We start from the raw sequence: 19,946 nt of genomic DNA on the forward strand, positions 1-19,946 counted from the left end.
CAGAGCCACTCCTACGAAGGCAGCAGGGTGACCATCTGCTCCACTTGGCCAGCTCCGGCTTTGGAAGCTGAGAGGTATCTCAGATGCTGATTATATCTTGGCTTAACCTTGGAGAGTGAAAAGAGGGATGCATATCAAGGGCATTTATCTTTCTACCCCACAGGCTCCTCCCAATTCCAATATGGTTCAAAGCAGGAACTCCAGAGTAGGTGGAAGTGAGCGTGACCCCAGGCAGGTCCCCTCACCTTGGCAGGTCGTATCTGGGCAAGGACATGGTGACGGAACTGCAGCTTCTGGGTAACTGCCAGGGTTAGGTGGGAAATCACCAGCCTCGCATTTAGGACAATGTTCAGGAAGTGGCCAATTCTCAATAAATGGCAACTGTAACTAGTTTCAACAAGAGTAGCAACATTCACACAACGCACATGGACTCAATCCTCTCCTTTACATGGGCTTCACCGTGCATTTCAGTCCTTTTTTATTTGATCATAATAACAATATCGACTCCGCAAACTATCTTTTGCCTAACTCCCCATCTGAGCTGAACACCAGTCCTCACAATTTCACTGACACCCAGTGCTCAGAGCCCAAAGTAAACCTCAAGATCTGACCTCTGTGAATGATCCCATTAGTTTTCCAGTTACCTAGGCAGAAGGATAGAGCTATTAAAAATAACAATACCATCCATTAATCAGCTGCCAAATCATTCATTCATTGCATTCATTTGTTTGACAAATATCAACGGGTCCTTTTCTACACCAAGCACAGTGCTAAACCCTAGGTACATGCAGCGACCAGAATGGACACGGTTTCTGTCCTCAGCTGCAAATATAGACTTTACACTTGGATGGACATTTCAATCCATATGAGAAAGTGTAACGGGGACATAATTTACAACAAAGAGTTAGGGGAGAACCCCAAGAGAAGTGACAATTTGAAAAGCGGGGCAGAGAGGTCAGCGTGTGCCCAGGCACTGGGGCCGGCGAGGGGCGCTGCCCTTTCCTGAGCAGCTGGAAGGTGGCCATGGGCTGCAGGGTGGTGAGCTGGCTGCAGGGGAGGCTGCAGCGGTGGGCAGGGGCTTACCAGCCACGCATGGGAGCCCCTGAAGGGTTCTGAGCAGGAGAGGCACAGCATCGGGTCGCTCTGGCTGCTCTTGGCGAATGGACTGGAGGGGGCAAGAACAGAGTTAGAGACTGGTCAGGGGGCTGCCTGGCTGCTTGTGAGGACAGATGGCTGGTGGCTGTGGCGATGGAGAGGAGCAGATGGGTCTGAGGCAGTCTGGAGGACCGACAGGGACTTGGTGGCCAGGATGTGCAGAGCAAGGAAGGGGAGGTGCCGAGGTGGAGTGTCAGGTTTCTGACCGCCAGCTGCTCTGTGCAGCTCAAAGTGTCGACAGAATCTACCTTTCGGGAGACCTTATGTTCCTAGAATATCACACGAGAGATCCCTGCTTGGCCTCCAAGACATGATAACTCCCTCCCTGAGTCACTGCTCCTTCTTTGGAGTTTTCCTACCCCCTTTCTATGCCAACCTCAGATCACCCCATGCGGCACTTCCTCCCCACTTCAGTCCAGTCACATGGCGCCCCATTCACAAATCTCCAGCAGTTCCTTCACACCTGTTTCGGCACACCTCAGCGTGGCTTCCAGGGTTCCCAACAGCCCGTGTTGCCCCACTTCTGCCCTTTTTGGGGGAACTGCATTACTGACTGTCCCTTGCCTTGGCTCCAGTCCTGAAATCTTACCATCTCAGTTAAGTGAAACCTCGCCCAGTCCTCAAAGTTCACTGCTTACGAAATGCCCCATCTTTAAATCCCCTAATGCTTTGTATCTTTGCAATAGTACTCCAGTTCTGTGTTTTTTTAAATTGGGACTATTAGTTTTATCATGACTTACCTCGTGTGCATTCCCTGCCCCCTTACAGATCACAGTGCCTTTGTGTGTGTGGTTGTTATACTGCTCCCACTTCCCTGCCCTTACAGGGCCAAGAACATGACTTCAGGGGCCAGCATCGAGATGTGGAAGGTTAAGCCACCACCTATGTTACTGGCATCCCGTACGAGCTGTTCCATTTCCTATCTGGCTCCCGGCAAGCAGGCATGGGAACACAACAAACAGAAGCCCAAGGACTTGGACTCCTGTCACCATGTGGGAGACCTAGGAGCTGTAGGCACCTGGCTTTGGCCTGGCTCAGCTCTGGCCATCTGGAGCAAACCAGCAGATGGAAGATCCCTCCATGTCTTCTCCTTCCCACCTGTTAACTCAGCCTTTCAAACAAACACATCTTTTTTGCCACTTTGCCCGTAGCAGGTGCATTTTCTTAACTTTAATTTGGAACAATGTATATTATGTTATGGAGTAATGATAACCAAGTTGGTTATCCTCTCTGTCTCTCCTCTCTGTAGAATATCTGACCTTCCAATAAAAAAATAAAATAAATAAAAAAAAACAGTAATGAATTGGAGCTGGTGTTATGACAGAGTAAAGCCACTTCCTGCCAATACCAGTATCTCACACTGGTTCAAGTCCTGGCTGCTCCACTTAGCTCCCTCCCTGGGAAAAGCAGAGCAAAAGGGCACAGGTACTATGTGGGAGACCTGGATGAAGCTCCTGGTCAGCCTGGCCCAGCCGCAGCTGTTGGGCCATCTGGGAAGTGACCCAAAGGATGGAAGATTCTCTCTGTAACTCTTTCAAATAAATAATTAAAACAGGTACGGGGGCTTGGGAGTGTGGTAGATGTATGATGCTTGGGGTCTACATTGCTGGTGGGTGGTGAGGAGGATACAGAGAAAACCGTTCCCCAGTCAGCTGAGCGCCCGCGACGGTACACGGCACCAGCCCACCTGAGTCACCCCAGGCTCTCGTCGCACCAGCCCACCTGAGTCACCCCAGGCTCTCGTCGCACCAGCCCACCTGAGTCACCCCAGGCTCTCGTCGCACCAGCCCACCTGAGTCACACCCAGGCTCTCGTCTGGCCAGCACACAAGAGACCAGCCCCAAACCCCAACTCCAGACCTAGCTGCACTTCACAGGTTTCCCCTTATAATGTGCTGTTCCTCCCATCACATTCGCCACTGATGGTTGAGAAGCCAGCGCCAGGCTTCCTGACTAATGCATGTAAACACTCTTAATTGTCAATTACACTTCTGACAAATAACTGGGTCAGAAGCCAGAGGTGGCACATCAAAGCTACTGCAGTACAAAGAGCCCTACAACGGGTGCTGACCCATTTGGGTTATGCCTGGGTGACACTGGGCCTATTGCACAACCTCAGGCCCTCCCGCCCCAACTCTGTGGCCGACAGGTGAAGGTAACCTTGGCTGGAAGGAAAAGAAGCCCATGAGATGGAAGAGACACACAATGCCATTCTCCAGGCTTGTTTAAATATGAATTAATTCATCTCTCACAATCCAGATTGGGTTAACACCCTTTGGTGATATTCTATGTCAAGGTCTCTGCTGACGACTGGAGAAAGGCCAAACTTCTTTCTGGCATGGCAACTTTCCCACACTGTCCAATTTCAGCTCCTACTTTCGGTGGCTCCGACCTCCAGCCCTCTGCGCCGCCCCCAGCACCACCCGCCCTGCCCGGGTGTGCTTATCATCACTCTACCTCGGCCGAATTCCTGGCCACCACTCCCTCTGCCAGTAACCTTCATTAAACCTTCCGGAGCAAAGTTCTGAAACCTTCGCGAAGACTACCAGCTGCTCCAATCACACTGAGCTCGGGTCTTTGGCTCCGCATTCCTACAGGACCCACCCAGGTGCTGGGAATTATCCTCTTGTCACAGATAAGAACAGGAGGCCCAGGGGAGGTGGGCGTGAGCCACAGCCATTCCAGGTGTGGGTCGTTAACCTGCTTTTTAGTGTACCAAGTCACCTCCACCTCTGAAAAGACGGCAGGAGGAAAGATGGGATTCCAAAAGCTTATCAATCAGCTCTAAAACTGCCTGTGGTAACATACACTCAGGTGCACCTTTGAACCATTCGAGTAATAAATGATTGGAGTAGCACAGGTGGCTCTTAGGGGGAGCGGGTTGCTAGTCCTGTTTCCCAAGCCCAGTATTAAAACGACACTCCAAAGTAAATGACAGGTGGGTGGCTAAGGAGGGAGGAGGGGAGAGGAAGCAATATGGTATAAGAAAATATTAGAAATGTGGCAGGAGATGAAAGTGTAACACAAGCACAAAATGGTCAGAAAGTGGAAGTGTGGCAGACGGGGCTGGGGAAGCCCAAAGGGCTAAAGTGTCTAAGTTCAGGGGCCTGGTGAGAGGCACGCTGCTGTGTGTGTGGTGGGGTGCTCATAGACAGCAGCGCACATGGCCCGGGACGGCAACTCAGCAGAGCGCTGCACAGGGACAGATCCAGGGGCCAAGGGTGGAGCATGGTTTGCCCTGGAGGCTGCGGGCGCCGCCGGAGGGGCCAGAGGGCACGGCACCCCCAGACCCAGACACCCACAGACGGGACCTGTCTTCCCCTACACCGCTTCAGGATTCACACCCACACCCCATAACAGCCCTCCTCGGTGTGTGTGTAGAGAATGAGGTCCTGTCCCTCCCCACGCCGCCTCTATTCCCGGACAACTCTGTGAGGGGGCAGAGGGAAGCAGGAGGGTCCTTACCCAGGAAGATGGAGATGATGAGCCGCAGCGCCTGTTCTGACGCGCCCAGGGACGCCGCCAACTTGTTCAGGCTCAGCTCCTCGAAACCCGACTGCAGCCCCCTCACGAACTCCCCCGCCGTCCCCACGTCCCCCTCCGCTGCGGACGCCATCTTAACTGCGGGCGCCCCCCCTCCCCAGGGACCCCCAAGCTCCGCGCGCCCCGAATGTGGGCAAGACGCTGTGTGGCTTCACCCCCAATTCCGGCCCGGGGCCCGCCCACGGCGTGCGCATTGGCTGCAGGTCCGCCCAGCGCCGCCAGGCCCACCCGATTATTGGTCGAGGCGGGCCTGGGGGGCGGGGCCTCGCGCGGTAAGGTAGGAAGAGGGCGGGCCGGAACGTTTGTAAGGCAAAGGTGACTCCTGCCCGAGAGTGAGCGCCGGTCGGGGCGGGGCGCCGTCCGCCGGAGCTGCCATTGGAAAGGTCCGTGCTAACTGCTCGGGGGGCGGAGTCTGCCGGAGCGAGTGTCCGGCCGGCTCGTTCGCCGCCTTCCCATTGGCCGAGTCGCGAGCAGGCGAGAGTCGGCGCGGGGAGGGGGGCCCGTCACCCGACCGCGAGGTTACTTTCGGTCGCCGGCGCGCTGGGGTTACTGGGGCATGTAACGGGGAGAGGCGGGAATGCCTGCCGCAGCCCCCCTCGAGCGCCTCCTAACGGTGCTTCCCGGCCGTTCCCGGCTTCCTCAGCCGTTAGGCTGGCAGCCACCGCTCCCCAGGGGCTGTCGGGGAGAGCCACCCCCTTTGATCCTTTCCCGGTGAAATTTCCCACAGTAAAAATGTAGCCTGCCCCCACCCCCCTCAGAGGCGATGACATTATAATATGCCTGATGAGCACGTATGAATTGAAATGTCAATTGGTCTGTCCCCAAGCAAGTTCTGTGCAGCCCACAGTGTAGACATGTAAAACGGAGTCGATTATATATATATACTTGTCATGTGCCAGGAGCTGTTGCTGGGTGGGTGTGCGCGCCCCAAAGCCCTCGGTGGGGTGATGCACAGTGGCTCTGACCTGGGGTGAAGCTGCACACGAAGGCAGGAACTCTGAGGACAGGACCCAGGTTCCCTGCGCGTCTGCAACCAAGGAACACGCAGCGTCTTGTAGTCACTGGATTTGCCCAGCATTCTCGGACAGTTACAGCTTGTGTTTTTCATAGTGCTTTGCACTCTCTCACACACATTTTATTATTATCATATCCTCTCAGAGAATCACAGGCTAGGAGAGATTCAGTGCCTTTTCCAGGAAGTGGGAGAGACAAAATGTAGACCTCGGTCTGTAATGTAAGCATCCCACAGTGGACGGCTTGCCTGCGTCCTGCGTTCTCCACTTCCTGCTAATGTGCCTGGGAAGGCAGCAGAAGAGGGTCCAAGAACTTGCATCCTTGCCATTCAGACTGTCAGGCTCACCTAGAGGTGAGAGGGCTGGGCCTAACACCGTAGTCTGGTGGCTAAAGCCTAACACCCACGAGACCCCACATGGATGCCAGTTCAAGTCCTGGTTACTCCACTTCCCATCCAGCTCCCTGCTTGTGGCCTGGGAAAGCAGTCAAGGACGACCCAATGCGTTGGGACCCTGCCCTCGTGTGGGAGACCTGGAGGAGGTTCCTGGCTCCTGGTTTCGCATCAGCACAGAACTGGCAGTTGCACTCAACTTAGGGAGTGAATCATCAGAAGATCTTCCTCTCTCTCCTCTTCTCTGTATATCTGATTTTGTAATAAAAAGAAATAAATATCTTTTAAAAATACCTAGGGGGCCCGGCGCGGTGGCGCAAGTGGTTAAAGGTCCTCGCCTTGCACGCCCGGGATCCCATATGGGCGCCGGTTCTAATCCCGGCAGCCCCGCTTCCCATCCAACTCCCTGCTTGTGGCCTGGGAAAGCAGTCAAGGACGGCCCAAAGCTTTGGGACCCTGCACCCGCGTGGGAGACCCGGAAGAGGCTCCTGGCTTCGGATCGGCATAGTATCGGCCCGTTGCGCTCACTTGGGGAGTGAATCATCGGATGGAAGATCTTCCTCTCTGTCTCTCCTCTCTGTATATCCGCCTTTCCAATGAAAACATAATAAAAATAAATCTTTAAAAATACCTAGGAAGTTAGGTGAGGAGCTCTAGTGTCCATCACTGAACAGAAGAGACAGGATATCTGTCAATTCCAAATTCAGCGTGGAGCTAACCATGTGGAAGATGTGTGCGCAAAGATGAAGCTTCCTTGTATCTAAGGCCCGGCTTCCTCCACCTTCCACCAGTCCTGAAATCAGGATGCACCTTAGCATCAACAGCTTAGCCCAGCGTGGTATATTAAGACATGTGTACCTCCAGGCTGTAGGCAGCTGCCTAGGTTGCCTTGTACCTGTGCAAATGTTACACTGCTGGGAGAAAAGCAGCCAAGGCTGGTGGGCATTCTGGGCCTGGTTAATGCTAAACTTGTGTTAATGATACCAATGCGCTAGCATAGTTGTCTATTGTATTATTTAAAAATAGTTGAGCCATCGACTAAAATAGTTGAGCCATCCTCTTCCACTTTTCCAGGTGCACTGGTAGGAAGCTGGACTGGAGATGGAGCAGCTGGGACTAGAACCAGTTCCTATATGGTATGCCAGCACTGCAGGTGGAAGCGTAGCTTACTATACCACAGTGCCAGCCCGGATGTATTTCCATTGTTATCGTAAAGGTGTGTGTGTGTGGAGAGAGAGAGAGAGAGAGAGAGAGAGAGAGAGAGAGAGACTGCAGCAGCTGGAGCTGGGCCCCGCTGAAACCAGGAGTTGGCACTCAGTGTTGGTCTCCCATGTGCGCAGAGCCATCACCATTCCCTCTCAGGATGTGTGTTAAGAGGAAGTTAGAATTGCAAATGTGGGGGGGACTCAGACCCAGGTCTGGAAAGGGGGTACAGCTGTTCCTAGCAAAGTCCTAACCTCCATGCCCAATACTCATTCAATGCCTTTTTTTAAAAAAGATTTATTTATTTTTATTGGAAAGGCAAATCAGATTTATGAAGAGAAGGAGATATGAGAGGAAGATCTTTCATCCAATGCCTCACTCCCCAAATGGCTGCAACAGCTAGAGCTGAGCCATTCCAAAACCAGGAGCCAGGAGCTTCTTCTGGGTCTCCCCTGCAAGTGCAGGGTCCTAAGACCATCCTCTACTGCTTTCCCAGGCCACAGGCAGGGAGCTTAGTGGGAAATGGAGCAGCTGGCACATGAAGTGGCACCCATTTGCGGATCCTGGTGCTTGCAAGGTGAGGGTTTACCCTTGAGCCATCATGTTGGGTCCCCAAATAGCTTTTTCACTTCTAATGATAGTTGAAATAGTGCAGCATCTTCAATTGATGAGCCCAAGACACTTTGGGATGCAGCGACTCAGACAAATGATGGAAGGGGGTAAGAGACACAGAGAAAAATGAGGCAGCGAAGGCTTTTGTAGAGGAGGGGCTCAGGGTCCCTCATTTGCAATTCTAATGTCTACAAGACTCTGAAAGCAAAGCATTCCCTCGCCACCAAGTGCAGCCACAGACATGGGCAGCAAAACTTGAGCTGAATGGATGGGAAGTGATTTCTAGCCTGAAGTTATTCCACTGGCGGCGAAGATCAATGTTTAGCTGCAGAAATATTAATGTTGGACAATGGCCTTGTTATCCCGGTTTCTGAGGGCAGGGGGCAGAGGAGAGACGTGTGAACTAACACCAAGACTGTTCTGCATTGCATTAAAAAATTGTTTCTGTGTGAAAGGTGGAGAAGCAGCTCTACACACACACACACACACACACACACACACACACGCACACAGAGATATGGTCAATCTGGTGGTTCAGTTGCCAAATGCCTGCGACACAGGAGCTGGGCTAGACTGAAGCCCAAGATCCTGAAACTCAGCCGGGGTCTCCTTTGTGGCTGGCAGGGACCGCAGTACTTGAGTCATCACTAGTTGCCACCCAGGGCATGCGTGAACAGGAAAGCTGGGATGGCAAGCGGAGGTGGGATTTGAACCCAGGCGCTGTAATCAGGCATGTAGGTGTCTTAAACATCATCTGAACTGCTGCTCCAAGTACCCACACTTGTGCTTGTTTGAAATCTGTAAATGTCTCAAAACAAATGCGCCTTCCAGGGCCGTGGCCGAAGGATTCTGGGTTGTAGACACGCTGCGGCTTGAGGAGTGAATAGAATCAAGATGTTGGGGATGTGGAAGAGGCTTTAGGAAGAGGACAAGGCATCATCCACACCAGCTCGGGTCTAGGTTTTGTTCAGCTGAGAAGTGCTACACCAGTCACTCTCCCTTAACGCCCAGTTGGGAGGGTGGGACTTGCTGAGTTTGGCTATTCTCCTCCTGTCAAGCGCCTCCTTTTCCCCCAAATCACCTGACTTACCCGAAAACGCTGCCTCCCACCCTCTTTGGCTGAGCAGGAGCGTTAAGCAATCTCCGAAATCCCCATTCCTCCCATCTGGTGCTGGCTCCACACGCGAGCACAAGAACCTCCACTCGGGCGGAGGCGGTAGTTCTCATTTCAAAAGCAGAGGGAGCTCCAGGATCAAGGCTGATCTGCCCGCTGGCTGTCGTGGTCTCCCAGCCCCCCTCTTTGTTTGGATCAGGGAATTCTGGACATACACCCTGGGGCAGGGACCCAGGACAGGGAAGTGCCTACAGAGGGAGCGGGAAGGCTGGAGCTGCCATCCTAGGGAACCGCTGCCGTCCAGCATGCCTGCTGCTCGGACGGGGACCCCCTCACCTGCTCCCACCAGCTTCTGAAGGTAAAACTCTTGGAAAGGAAGAACAGTTTTGATAGTGCTGGGTGGAGAAAGGTTTGTGGTAGAGCTGTAGGGCTGGGGAGAGGAGAATGAAAAGAAGGCAGAAGTAGGGGTCCATCCTCCGCGTTTTGTGGGACTTTGGCAAGTCTTCCTTGAGGACCCCAGGAAACTAACACACTTTCTTTTTTGTTGGAAAGGAAAACGAACAAATGCTGGACAAGGGATCTAGGAAATTTTCTTCCCTCTCTTTTAGGGTCCTTATAATTCCAATGTTTCTTCTTTTTTTGCTCTCCCGACCCTGTCTCAGACCACTCAGGGTCCTGTTGAACTGCACAAACGCACGCAGCAGATGATTCAGTAAATAAGGTTGGAGTGATAAGGGGTGATGATGGTTGAAGAAGAAGGAAAGCTGTCCAAGGTGGGTGGCCCTGATGAGCAAAGACCCTTGAAGAACCCAGGTGCAACAGGGAGTGTTGCTCTGTGACAGCTGCAGGGGGTAATATAGAACAGAAAGGAAAACTGGGAGGCATTACTCATGCCTTTTGGCAAAAATACAGAAGGCCTCAAGAAGCACTGGAGAAGAATAAGATTTAGTTGAAGTCCAACATTTGCTGAAGTCAGACCAGGGAGGGTCAGACCTATGGTGATGCTTCATGACTCAGCTTTTCTTGAACTTTTGTGTTATTCTTAGGAAGGTGACACTGAATCCTAGGTGACTCCTGGCCATCAAAGCAGACACCTGAATTTGTCAGACATCGCCAGTCAGGCCCACCACTTTCAACGCCAAGGTCCAGAAGTGCCAAGGGCTGGGACCAGGAGACACGCAGCTCGTCAGGATGGGCCAACCTCCAGTGGTGTGGTCAGTGGTCAAGTGTGGGCAGATACCTCCGTGGACTGCCCTCTCCCAGGCCTCTCAGCCAAGGGCTCAAATCTGAAACCTGGGCTTTGGGGTGGCCTAGGTCCTTCCTTTATGGCTCTAGTCTAAGATTCTTTCTGTTATTGGTTGACTATCTTCTCCTTCCCCCTTGCTTCTCCCTGTATCAAGTGTTAAAGGTGGCTGCTGGGTCACCCACATCTTGGTGCTCTTTCTTCCAGGTGTGTTGTCCTGTTTTCCATTTTGGCATGTGTTTATGCTGGGCCTACTATGTATGGGGAGATCCTGTCCCCTAACTATCCTCAGGCCTATCCCAATGAAGTCGAAAAGTCTTGGGATATAGAAGTCCCCGAAGGGTATGGAATCCACCTCTACTTCACCCATCTGGATATTGAGCTCTCTGAGAACTGCGAATATGACTCCGTGCAGGTATGTCACAAGCCTATGAGAAACAGACATGGAAAACCAGGGCTGGGTGGTGAGATTGGGGGCAAAATAAGAAGGATCCAGAAAGTGCCACAGGTGTATGACAGAGTCAGACAGTCCCATGAGGCCAATGTTCTTCCTCTTCCCTCCCGGCCCTCATCCTTAATGTTACCTTTCTCTAGCTCCTGTTGGCCTCTCCTCTTTAGATAATGTCGGGAAACAATGAAGAAGGGAAGCTGTGTGGACAGAGGACCAGCAAGAACCCGAGTTCCCCAGTTGTGGAAGAGTTCAAAGTGCCCTACAATAAGCTACAGGTGATCTTTAGGTCAGACTTTTCCAATGAAGAACGTTTTACTGGGTTTGCCGCCTACTACGTTGCTGTAGGTAAGAGACCCTTATGAGTTTTACTGATCCAGCTAAAAGATAATCCAGTCCACGTACACAATAGTCTTCTTGTAACTCTTACAAGATGTTGACTTGGTTAACAAAGATGTGAATTGCCTTTGTGAAATTCAAGTGCATGGTTGTGTCTTAGAGGTGATGATCATGGTGGTCATAGATAGCAAGCAGTAAGGTATTGAGAACACTATAAATTGGACATCGTGTTAGGAATCTTATCACCATCCTCCAAGGTGGGTGTGATACATACAAAGGTAAGGCAAGTGAGAACTAAGAATGTTAGTAACTCGCCAAAGAATCACACAACAAGCTGTGATTTCGGAACTCATTCAAAACAGGACATTCAGACCTTCCAATTCAGGTGCTTTTAAATCTAGCTCCACATTGGAAATGAAGTTGGAACATCTCATAAATCTGAATTATGGCTTGGATTTTATGAAAGGCTCAATGGCATATAAAGTAAGGCGTGAGCTCATTGTTCCTCCCTGCATGACTGTCGCCGGTAGAGTGCTGTCTCAGGGGCAGACACGCACGCGTGTGTGAACAAGCTAAGTTTTCTGGCTCTGAGAACTCTCTTCAGCTGCTCAAGGGGAGGGTGCAACTCTGAGCTTACAGTTCAGGGGAGGAACCTGGACTAGCATCATCCGCCAGTGAGATTCCTGGAGGGCCTCCAGCAGTCCTCTCCTATGCTCTTGTCCTAGTAAGTTTTGGGTTCCATGCCATTCTGTTTTCCCAGGTCTTTGCACTTGACCTCAATCCTTCTCTCCTCTTTGTAGACATAAATGAATGCACAGAGTTTGCAGATGTCCCTTGCAGCCACTTCTGCAACAACTACATTGGTGGTTACTTCTGCTCCTGCCCACCGGAGTACTTCCTCCACGATGACAGGAGGAACTGTGGAGGTGAGCAGGGTATCGAAACAGGTGCCAGTTGCCTCCGATTTGCAATGGAGGTGGTCTCAGCAAGGGCTTTGTCCTCCTAAGTGTTTGATTAGGATCAACCTTCCTTTGTTATCCTTTTTTAAAATTAAAAACTTGATTTGTTTTCACTTTATTTGAAACGGAGAGAGAGAAAGGCAGAGAGAGAGAGAGAGATATATTCCACCTGCTTGTTTAGTTTCCCAGTGTCCACCAAGAGCTGGGCCAAGCCAAGATCAGTGATCTGAAATTCATCCAGGATCGCTCCCATAGGTGGCAAAGACACGAGCGCTTACCTGTTGTCTTCCAGGGTGCACATTAGCAGGAAGCTGCATCAGAAGCAGAAGAGTTGAACCCAGGCATTCTAATTTAGGATATAGCATCCCAAGCAGTGTCACAGTCTGGGCCCTGATATCCTTAATTGTTCTTAAACTGAGAGGGAGCCACGGGAGAGGAAGAAGAGAAGGCTTCAGGGGTAAAGTTAGCTATTTGGAGAAGAGATCAATGCCCCTGAAGGGTCTGGCTAGATCCTTGTAACATCAGACTCTGCCGTCAGCGAGGCAGTGAAGAGGCCATAGGCATTGAACTTGACGTTTGTATTCCTGGCTATGGCCTGTAACTCCTGGATCGTGGATCCTTCAAGCTCAGGTTTACAGAGTAGGAGTCACAGAATAGGGCAGGATGCCTTTGATTGGCCCTACCTATTTCATTATTCCTTTCTCTTTTTTACCCTCTCAGTCAATTGCAGTGGGAACGTATTTACCACACTGATTGGGGAGATTGCAAGTCCCAATTACCCCAGGCCATACCCAGAGAACTCCAGGTGTGACTACCAGATCCTGCTGGAGGAGGGGTTCCAAGTGGTGGTAACCATGCGGAGAGAAGACTTTGATGTGGAACCAGCTGACACAACGGGGAACTGCCGTGATAGTTTGGTTGTGCGTGATGAGTGACTCATCCATCCCCCCGCCAGCTCACAGATTGCTTTCCAAAGAGAAAATTATCTTTCCTTCTGCCTCACATTTCATGTTGCAAATGACATTTACTGCCTCCTTTGTTTTGTATCTTCTCCATGTCATCTCTTTTCTTCAGTTCTCTCTTCTTGATCTCATCATGGTGTTTCCCTTCCAGTTTGTTGGAAAAGATCAGCAGTTTGGTCCTTACTGTGGCAACGGATTCCCTGGGCCACTGAGTATTGAGACCAAAAGTAATACTCTGGAGATCATCTTTGAAACTGACCTAACAGAAGAACACAAGGGCTGGAAGCTTCGTTATTATGGAGATCGTGAGTAGCCCAGGAGTGCCTTTTTGGTTAGTGATGACCGAGTCCTTGGGCAAGGTAGAATCAAGACAGTGAGACTGCTGTTGTCTGGGAGAGAACCCTGAGCCTCTGCACCTGTTCAGGACAATCCAAGCCTGTTAAGGGCTGTGAGAATTTGACCCAAGCATGAAGACAATTAGTGGATAGTTAGTAACATTTCTGTGATTTGAGATACCTGCCATGTTGGGGTGTCAGGCTTCAGGAATGAGGCTGACTGAATGATTTTAGGAAGTGTAAGAATGATGCATATGGAATTGTGTCTCTAGCTAGTAAAGTTTTTTTTTTTTTTTTCTGTTCTTTCTAAGCAATCCCCTGTCCGAAAGAAGTCACTGCCCATTCTGTTTGGGAACCCGAGAAGGCAAAATACGTGTTTAAAGATGTGGTGAAGATCACCTGTGCGGAGGGGTACGAAGTTGTGGAGGTAAAGTGCTCTCAGGCTCCATACAAGCCCTGGTCCCCAGATCAGGACGAGTATAGTGAAATCACACACTTAGCTTCACTGTAGCTACAACAGCTCACTCACTTCTGATGGGGCCTGGAACTCCTTGGTCAGCTTGGCATTGCCTCTTTGCCTTCTGTCTTCCTGGCCAAGCGGAGCTGACATGTTGTACAACCTCATTGATCCAAGGCCAGAAATTGATGCCATTATTTTGTCTTGGTTTTCCAAATACCTCTTTATGAGTTAATGTTATGTGATGTCTGTTATTTTCCAGAACAATGTTGGCTCAACATCTTTCTATTCTGTTTGTCAAAGCGATGGGAAGTGGAGTAATTCCAAACTGACATGCCAACGTACGTGCCTCCTCCAACTGGAGCTCTCTTTGTCTCTCGAAAGGAATTGGAAGAACAGCACCTCAACATTTCAATGCTTGGATTGAACTTTTGAAAGGAATCCACTCCTGGTGGGGCCTCTCTAGTCCTACGACTGATCTGGTCTCAGGTCATCTCAACTGTCAAGATAGTGTCCAAAGAAAGGGACAATGGGACCAGTAGAGTTAATAGCCCCGTGGAGGTGCATCTGTGGCTTCCACAGGTTCTTCCTTGTAGATTTTAAGGGGCTTTGTGGATTGGCAAATGTTGGTGCACTGGAGTAATACCAGCTAGAAAGGATGGCTGCAGGGGGTGGGTATGGGATGCCTGTGAACAAAGTGCAAAGGAGTGAGGATGACCACTCTTCCCAGGAGGAAGAGGTTCTGACCACCAGTTTCCTGCCTTCCTCTCATAGCTGTGGACTGTGGTGCTCCCGAACCTATCCGGAATGGCAAAGTTAAAGACCCAGGAAGTACCTTATTTGGTTCTGTCACTCGCTACACCTGTGAGGAGCCCTATTATTTCATGGAAAGTGAAGGCGGGGGTAGGTGTCTTCACCTAGAGGAAAGAGAATGTTCTGGAGGGTGTATAGCACAGTCTCTCTGGGTTGCAGAGTCTGGAGGGTGTATAGCACAGTCTCTCTGGGTTGCAGAGTCTGGAGGGCAATGAGAGATGGGACTGGTGGGTTCATCCTCTGGGCTTATTCTGAGGATATGGCTTTCATGTGGGGCACACCCCATCCCTTCACAGGGACCTACAGAGTCCACCTCCATGCCACAGCTGCAGCAGGAATTTCCCTGCTACATCTGTTCCATGGAGTTATCAGCTTTTGAGAAAAGATCCTATGCAAAACCCACATCTTCAAGTCACCATGCTGGGACTGACTGGCTTTGTTGAGGTAGAAGCTTGGTGGTGCTGGAGGAGCCCCAGTATATTCAATCACATTATTGCTCAATTCATTTACTTCCATGTCCGGACTTGAAGTCCTTCCAAAACCATTTGTTCACCTGCTTTGGAGGCTTGTGGCCTGAGGGACTCCTTGGTGGTGAGGCAAGGTTTTCTGAATTCTGATATAGCTGATCTTATCTGATCCTCTACTAAAGTCCTAGAGTAGTGGAGGCTCTGAATGGAAGAGGGGAAGGGAAAGGAGAAGGCATAGGGGTGAGCTTCACTGTGTTCCTTGTGCCCTTGCAGGGGAGTATCGCTGTGCTAGTAACGGGAGCTGGATGAACGAGGTGCTGGGCGCAGAGCTGCCTGCATGTGTTCCAGGTAACGAGGCCTCAGGGATGGGGAGAAACCACAGCTTGGTTTCTATCAGGTCAGGCATGGGTAGAGACCACAGCTATGGGGAAAGGGAACATGTGCATGGGTGGGGCTACACTGTGGGTGTGTGTGGGTGGGTGGGTGGGTGAGTTGGGGGTCATCTGAATGTAGCTACAACCCTCTTGGGACTTGACAATCTGGGCCCACCAGAGCCCAGTTCAGTAATGTGGTGGTGCATTGGGACATGAGCCTTCCAGGACCTTGAGACATCCCCTCAACCACACTGAGTCAGGTCAACTGAAGGGGAATAGAAGTCAGTCTGACGGTTGGTCAGAGCTAGGGCCGGTTCAGTCTAGAGGTGCAGCTGGAACAAGTGTATATATAAACATTAAATGCGGGAACTAAAAGTCGAAAATGAAGAATTGACACATAGAAATAAGACCATTTTCACAGTCTAGTTATGATATTGAAAGGGTTTAGAGGAGTAAGACAAGAGAAAGACGGCAGGAAGAGCAGGGTTGCACAGGAAGCACTGGCCACACCGGAGTAGTGATGACAGTGCTGTCAAGAGCCAGGGTGTGGGCTAATTGATCTGTGGCAATTGTTCTTCTATCCGCGCCTTTGTAGCAACCCTGTGAATGAGATGTTATAGGTCCTGCTTCACAGATGCAATGCAAGTTGGCATAATTAGTTAAGTCACAATGGCAAGCTTTGAACCCAGGTCTGACTGAGTTCAAAATCCATTCTTTTCTTTTTCTTTTTAAAAAAAATTCATTTATTTAATTAGAAAGTCAGATTTACAGAGAGAAGGAGAGACAGGGAGATTTTTCCATCCACTGGTTCATTTCCCAAGTGGTTACAATGGCCAATGCTGATCCGATCCGAAGCCAGGAGCCAGGAGTTGCTTCTGGGTCTCCTACATGGGTGCAGGGTCCCAAGGACTTGGACCGTCCTCAACTGCTTTCTCAGGCCACAGGCAGGGTGCTGGATGGGGAGTGGAGCAGCTGGGATATGAACCGGTGCTGCTATGGGATCCCAGCGTATGCAAGGCGAGGGCTTTAGCCACTGGCTACCGTGCCGGACCCAAAATCCATTATTTTTGAAGTGGAGTCCAAGCAGACTGGCTAGTAAGGGAGCTGGAGAAAGCAAGTTTTCCTGAAATTCAATCCTCGTGGGCAAGGGCAAGCGATCCTCCCTGGAACTGCTTAGTGGGGACTGAGATGCAAACTGAAAAAGAGGCCTGTTTTTACTCCCTAGGCTGATAGACCTGTCCGTAGAAGGGCCAGGCACAGCGGGGCCATCTGTGAAGAAGATGACAAGAGTTTGCTCTGGGCATCAGTAGAGACTAGAGAGCTTGGTGTCCTCTGCCATCCGTATGAGCACGGAGTTTTTCAGCGCTGGTTCTTTGTTGGGTCCCTGGCCTTGAGCCTGAAGGCCAAGTGGACCATGAGTTCACTGGGAATGATTGTGACATTCTGGCTCATTTGGACCAAGCAATTTACACCTACCTCTGTTTAACCAGTCTCTCCCACGAGCTTGCTTGTAGCATGGGCAAAAGAGATGGAGAGGTAAGGCCAGGATGAACTCGGTATGCAGATAGTGGGCCACCTGGGATTAACGAACTGTTTTGTGCTAGAGAACTCAGCAGGCCAGCGTTTAAAAGTCCCCGAGTGGTCAGGTTTGTAGGTGGTCCGCATCGTGTTCTGTTTCACACACTGCCTTCTTACGGCTTCTTCCTAGTCTGTGGTGTTCCCAGCCAGCCTTTTGTCATGAAGCAGAGGATAGTCGGAGGATCCGATGCAGACATTCAGAACTTCCCCTGGCAAGTCTACTTTCGGTACCCCTGGGCTGGTGGGGCGCTCATTGATGAGTACTGGGTGCTGACGGCCGCTCACGTTGTGGAGGACAATGATGCTCCGACCATGTATGTTGGCTCCACATCCGTGCAGAGCTCCCGGCTGAAAAATGCACAGATGCTCACGGCTGAACGTGTGATTATTCACCCGGGCTGGGAGCCTCGGGACCCTTCAAAGGGACGAAAGAATTTTAACAATGATATTGCCCTGGTGCAGCTGAAAGATCCAGTGAAAATGGGACCCACCGTTTCCCCCATCTGCCTGCCTGGCACCTCCTCAGAGTATAACCCCTCAGAGGGACACCTGGGCTTGGTCTCAGGCTGGGGCAGAACGGAGAGGAGAGATCGCGCCATCAAACTCAAAGCCGCAAAGCTGCCCATCACCTCCCTGCAGCACTGCCGGCAGATGCGAGATTCCCGTGTGGACATCAGTAGCTTCACTTTCACTGAGAACATGATCTGCGCTGGAGGCATCATGGGTGTTGATAGCTGTGAAGGGGACAGCGGTGGGGCCTTTGCTGTGCAAGACCCCACCACGGACAGCCCTAAATTCTACGTGGCTGGTCTGGTGTCCTGGGGTGCCACCTGTGGGAAATATGGCTTGTACACCAAAGTGAAGAACTACGTTGATTGGATCACTGATACGATGCGAGAATATGGTATTCCTAGTTAGAACTTAGCAGCCACGCACCCTCAGCCTCTCGCAGGACTGTGGCAAACATAAGGCTCCCAGGTCTTCACAATGTCATTTCCAGGATCTCACCGGACTAAATTACGCCCCTGATTTCCTGGGGACTTGACATGGAGTGTGACTTGCACACATCATAATTGTCAAGATGTGCAAGCTTGATCACAGAATCATGTTGGGCTTGGAGTGGTGGTCTCAGTCTGTGAGGTCCTCTCCCCTATAACCTGGTATAGGTAGCCATATGCGTGGGGGCACACCTACCTTACACTGCTTTGTAGGAGTACCTTCATCTGATCCCTTTGCGCCTGTTTAAAATCGCCTGGACTGTATCATTGTCAATGTTCATCATCCACTTACGATCATGCATGTGTCCTAGCCGATCCAGTTGGACACAGCTTACTCCACATCAAACGCTGAGAACTGGGACTGGGAGGAGAAGGCTGCGGTGTCACTGGATTGGGGCATTTGGGGAGTAGTTATGGAGACAAGGAGTTCAGTGTTTCTCCTGTCTTGTAACTCAGATTTATTGAATGTTGTGAACAGTTAGCATTGGCTCTTTAAGGTCTTTAAGTTTAAAGTGCTTCAGCGTGTAATCTGAACGTTAACTTTCCTCTCAAGCTCCTTTGTATAATGCAAGGCTATGATTTCATTAAAGAAGAAAAGGCAGAGAAATCCAGCATGTTCTCCTTGATGTTCCTGGTGGATCTGATCAACTTGTCGGTCAGGGAAACCACATCTTCCTCAGGCCACAGGCAGGGAGCTGGATGGGAAGTGGAGCTGCCGGGATTAGAACCAGTGCCTATATGGGATCCCGGGCATGCAAGGCGAGAACCTTAACCACTGTGCCATCGCGCCGGGCCCCCAAAACCCTTTTAAAAACACAGATTCTTTGCAAAGTTAGTACAGAGGGGTGCTGTGGACCCTTTCCTAGTTTCTTTGAATGGTTACGACTCCTGGAACTGTAATGCGGGGTCAAAGCCAGGACACACGGCAATGCGACATGCATGCACAGTCTTGTGTCACCTTATCGCGGCCATCAAGATACAGAACGGTTCCAGCACCGTGAACGCTCCCTTATGCTAACCTCTTTGTGGTCAAACCCTTCCTTTTCTTTGCCATTTTTTTCTTATGATTTTGAAAAGATAATTTTGAAAGATTCAGTTTTTCTCAGACCGAGGATCAAGAGAAGTGAATGTTGGGTATGATTGCTTCGGAACCAGGAAAGAACACGAAATTGATTGGCAGAGGTGGGGGTGAGTGGATAGAGTTATCTCAACAGGAACCACAGTGGGGGGAACCCTCAAGGGCTGGGTACCAACCTCTATCAACCAGGTATCCTTGGATGCAGCTTCTGTGTTGGGGAAACTCTTCCTACAGGGGAGAAATTTAAAGGACAAAGGCAACCAGCAACTGCTATAGGAAACCAATTCTAATTATTTTTTAATATTTATTTTTATTATTTTAACATCAGAGTTGCAGAGAGAGAAAGAGAGGAGAGAGAGATGTTTCATCTACTGGTTTACTCCTCAATGACCGCAGCAACCAGAGCTGTGCTGGTCTGAAGTTGGGAGTAAAGAGCTTCTTCCAGGTCTCTCATTTTGGTGCAGAAACCCAAGAAGTTAGACCATCCTCAGCTGCTTTCCCAGGCCACAAGCAGGGAGCTGGATGGGAAGTAGAGCAGCTGGGATTAGAACCAGGGCTCATATAAGATGCTGGCATTTGAAGGTGGAGGGTTAGCTAATTGAGTCGTCATGCTGGTCCCCCAAATTGAGGTCTTGCCTGTATGGGTGTATCTGCCAGTGTTTGGGGAAAAACTCACAACCAAACTTATGTAACCAAAAAATGAGACTGCCGCATCAAAGAACAGCTGAGCAGGAAGCTCCAGGGGACCTTTCTAGCGCCTGGCCACAACCCCCTGATCCCACTCTCCTAGATGACGATTTCATTCCTTCTCTCCTCAAATCCCCACACCGTCTTCATCTTCATTACCTGATGACCTTGTGTCTT

General features: G+C 50.6%; 2 protein-coding genes across 3 annotated transcripts in view; one reads left to right on the forward strand and one right to left on the reverse strand.

The window, feature by feature from the left end:
* The window catches only part of LPCAT3 (lysophosphatidylcholine acyltransferase 3), a 30,364-nt gene extending 25,590 nt beyond the window's left edge, over window positions 1–4,774 (reverse strand). For both annotated transcript variants that reach the window (XM_040978829.1, XM_040978830.1), the window contains exon 1: window positions 4,620–4,774. In XM_040978829.1, the coding sequence (XP_040834763.1) occupies window positions 4,620–4,770 (151 nt within the window). In that variant the 5' untranslated portion in view covers window positions 4,771–4,774. The remainder of the gene's footprint in view (window positions 1–4,619) is intronic.
* Window positions 4,775–9,269: 4,495 nt separating this feature from the next.
* C1S (complement C1s) lies at window positions 9,270–18,603 on the forward strand. Its single transcript, XM_040978833.1, has 12 exons — window positions 9,270–9,389; window positions 10,078–10,245; window positions 10,482–10,689; window positions 10,893–11,070; window positions 11,862–11,987; window positions 12,741–12,940; window positions 13,134–13,287; window positions 13,629–13,744; window positions 14,037–14,115; window positions 14,549–14,677; window positions 15,328–15,402; window positions 17,137–18,603. Exons 2-12 carry the CDS (start codon window positions 10,223–10,225, stop codon window positions 17,922–17,924), a joined length of 2,076 nt encoding a protein of 691 aa, XP_040834767.1. The 5' UTR covers window positions 9,270–9,389; window positions 10,078–10,222; the 3' UTR covers window positions 17,925–18,603.
* The last annotated feature ends 1,343 nt before the right edge of the window (window positions 18,604–19,946 follow it).

This window comes from Ochotona curzoniae, unplaced genomic scaffold (genome assembly GCF_017591425.1).
Source record: "Ochotona curzoniae isolate NIBS_2020 unplaced genomic scaffold, NIBS_Ocur_1.0 contig_2927, whole genome shotgun sequence".
NCBI classification, from domain to species: Eukaryota; Metazoa; Chordata; class Mammalia; order Lagomorpha; family Ochotonidae; genus Ochotona; species Ochotona curzoniae.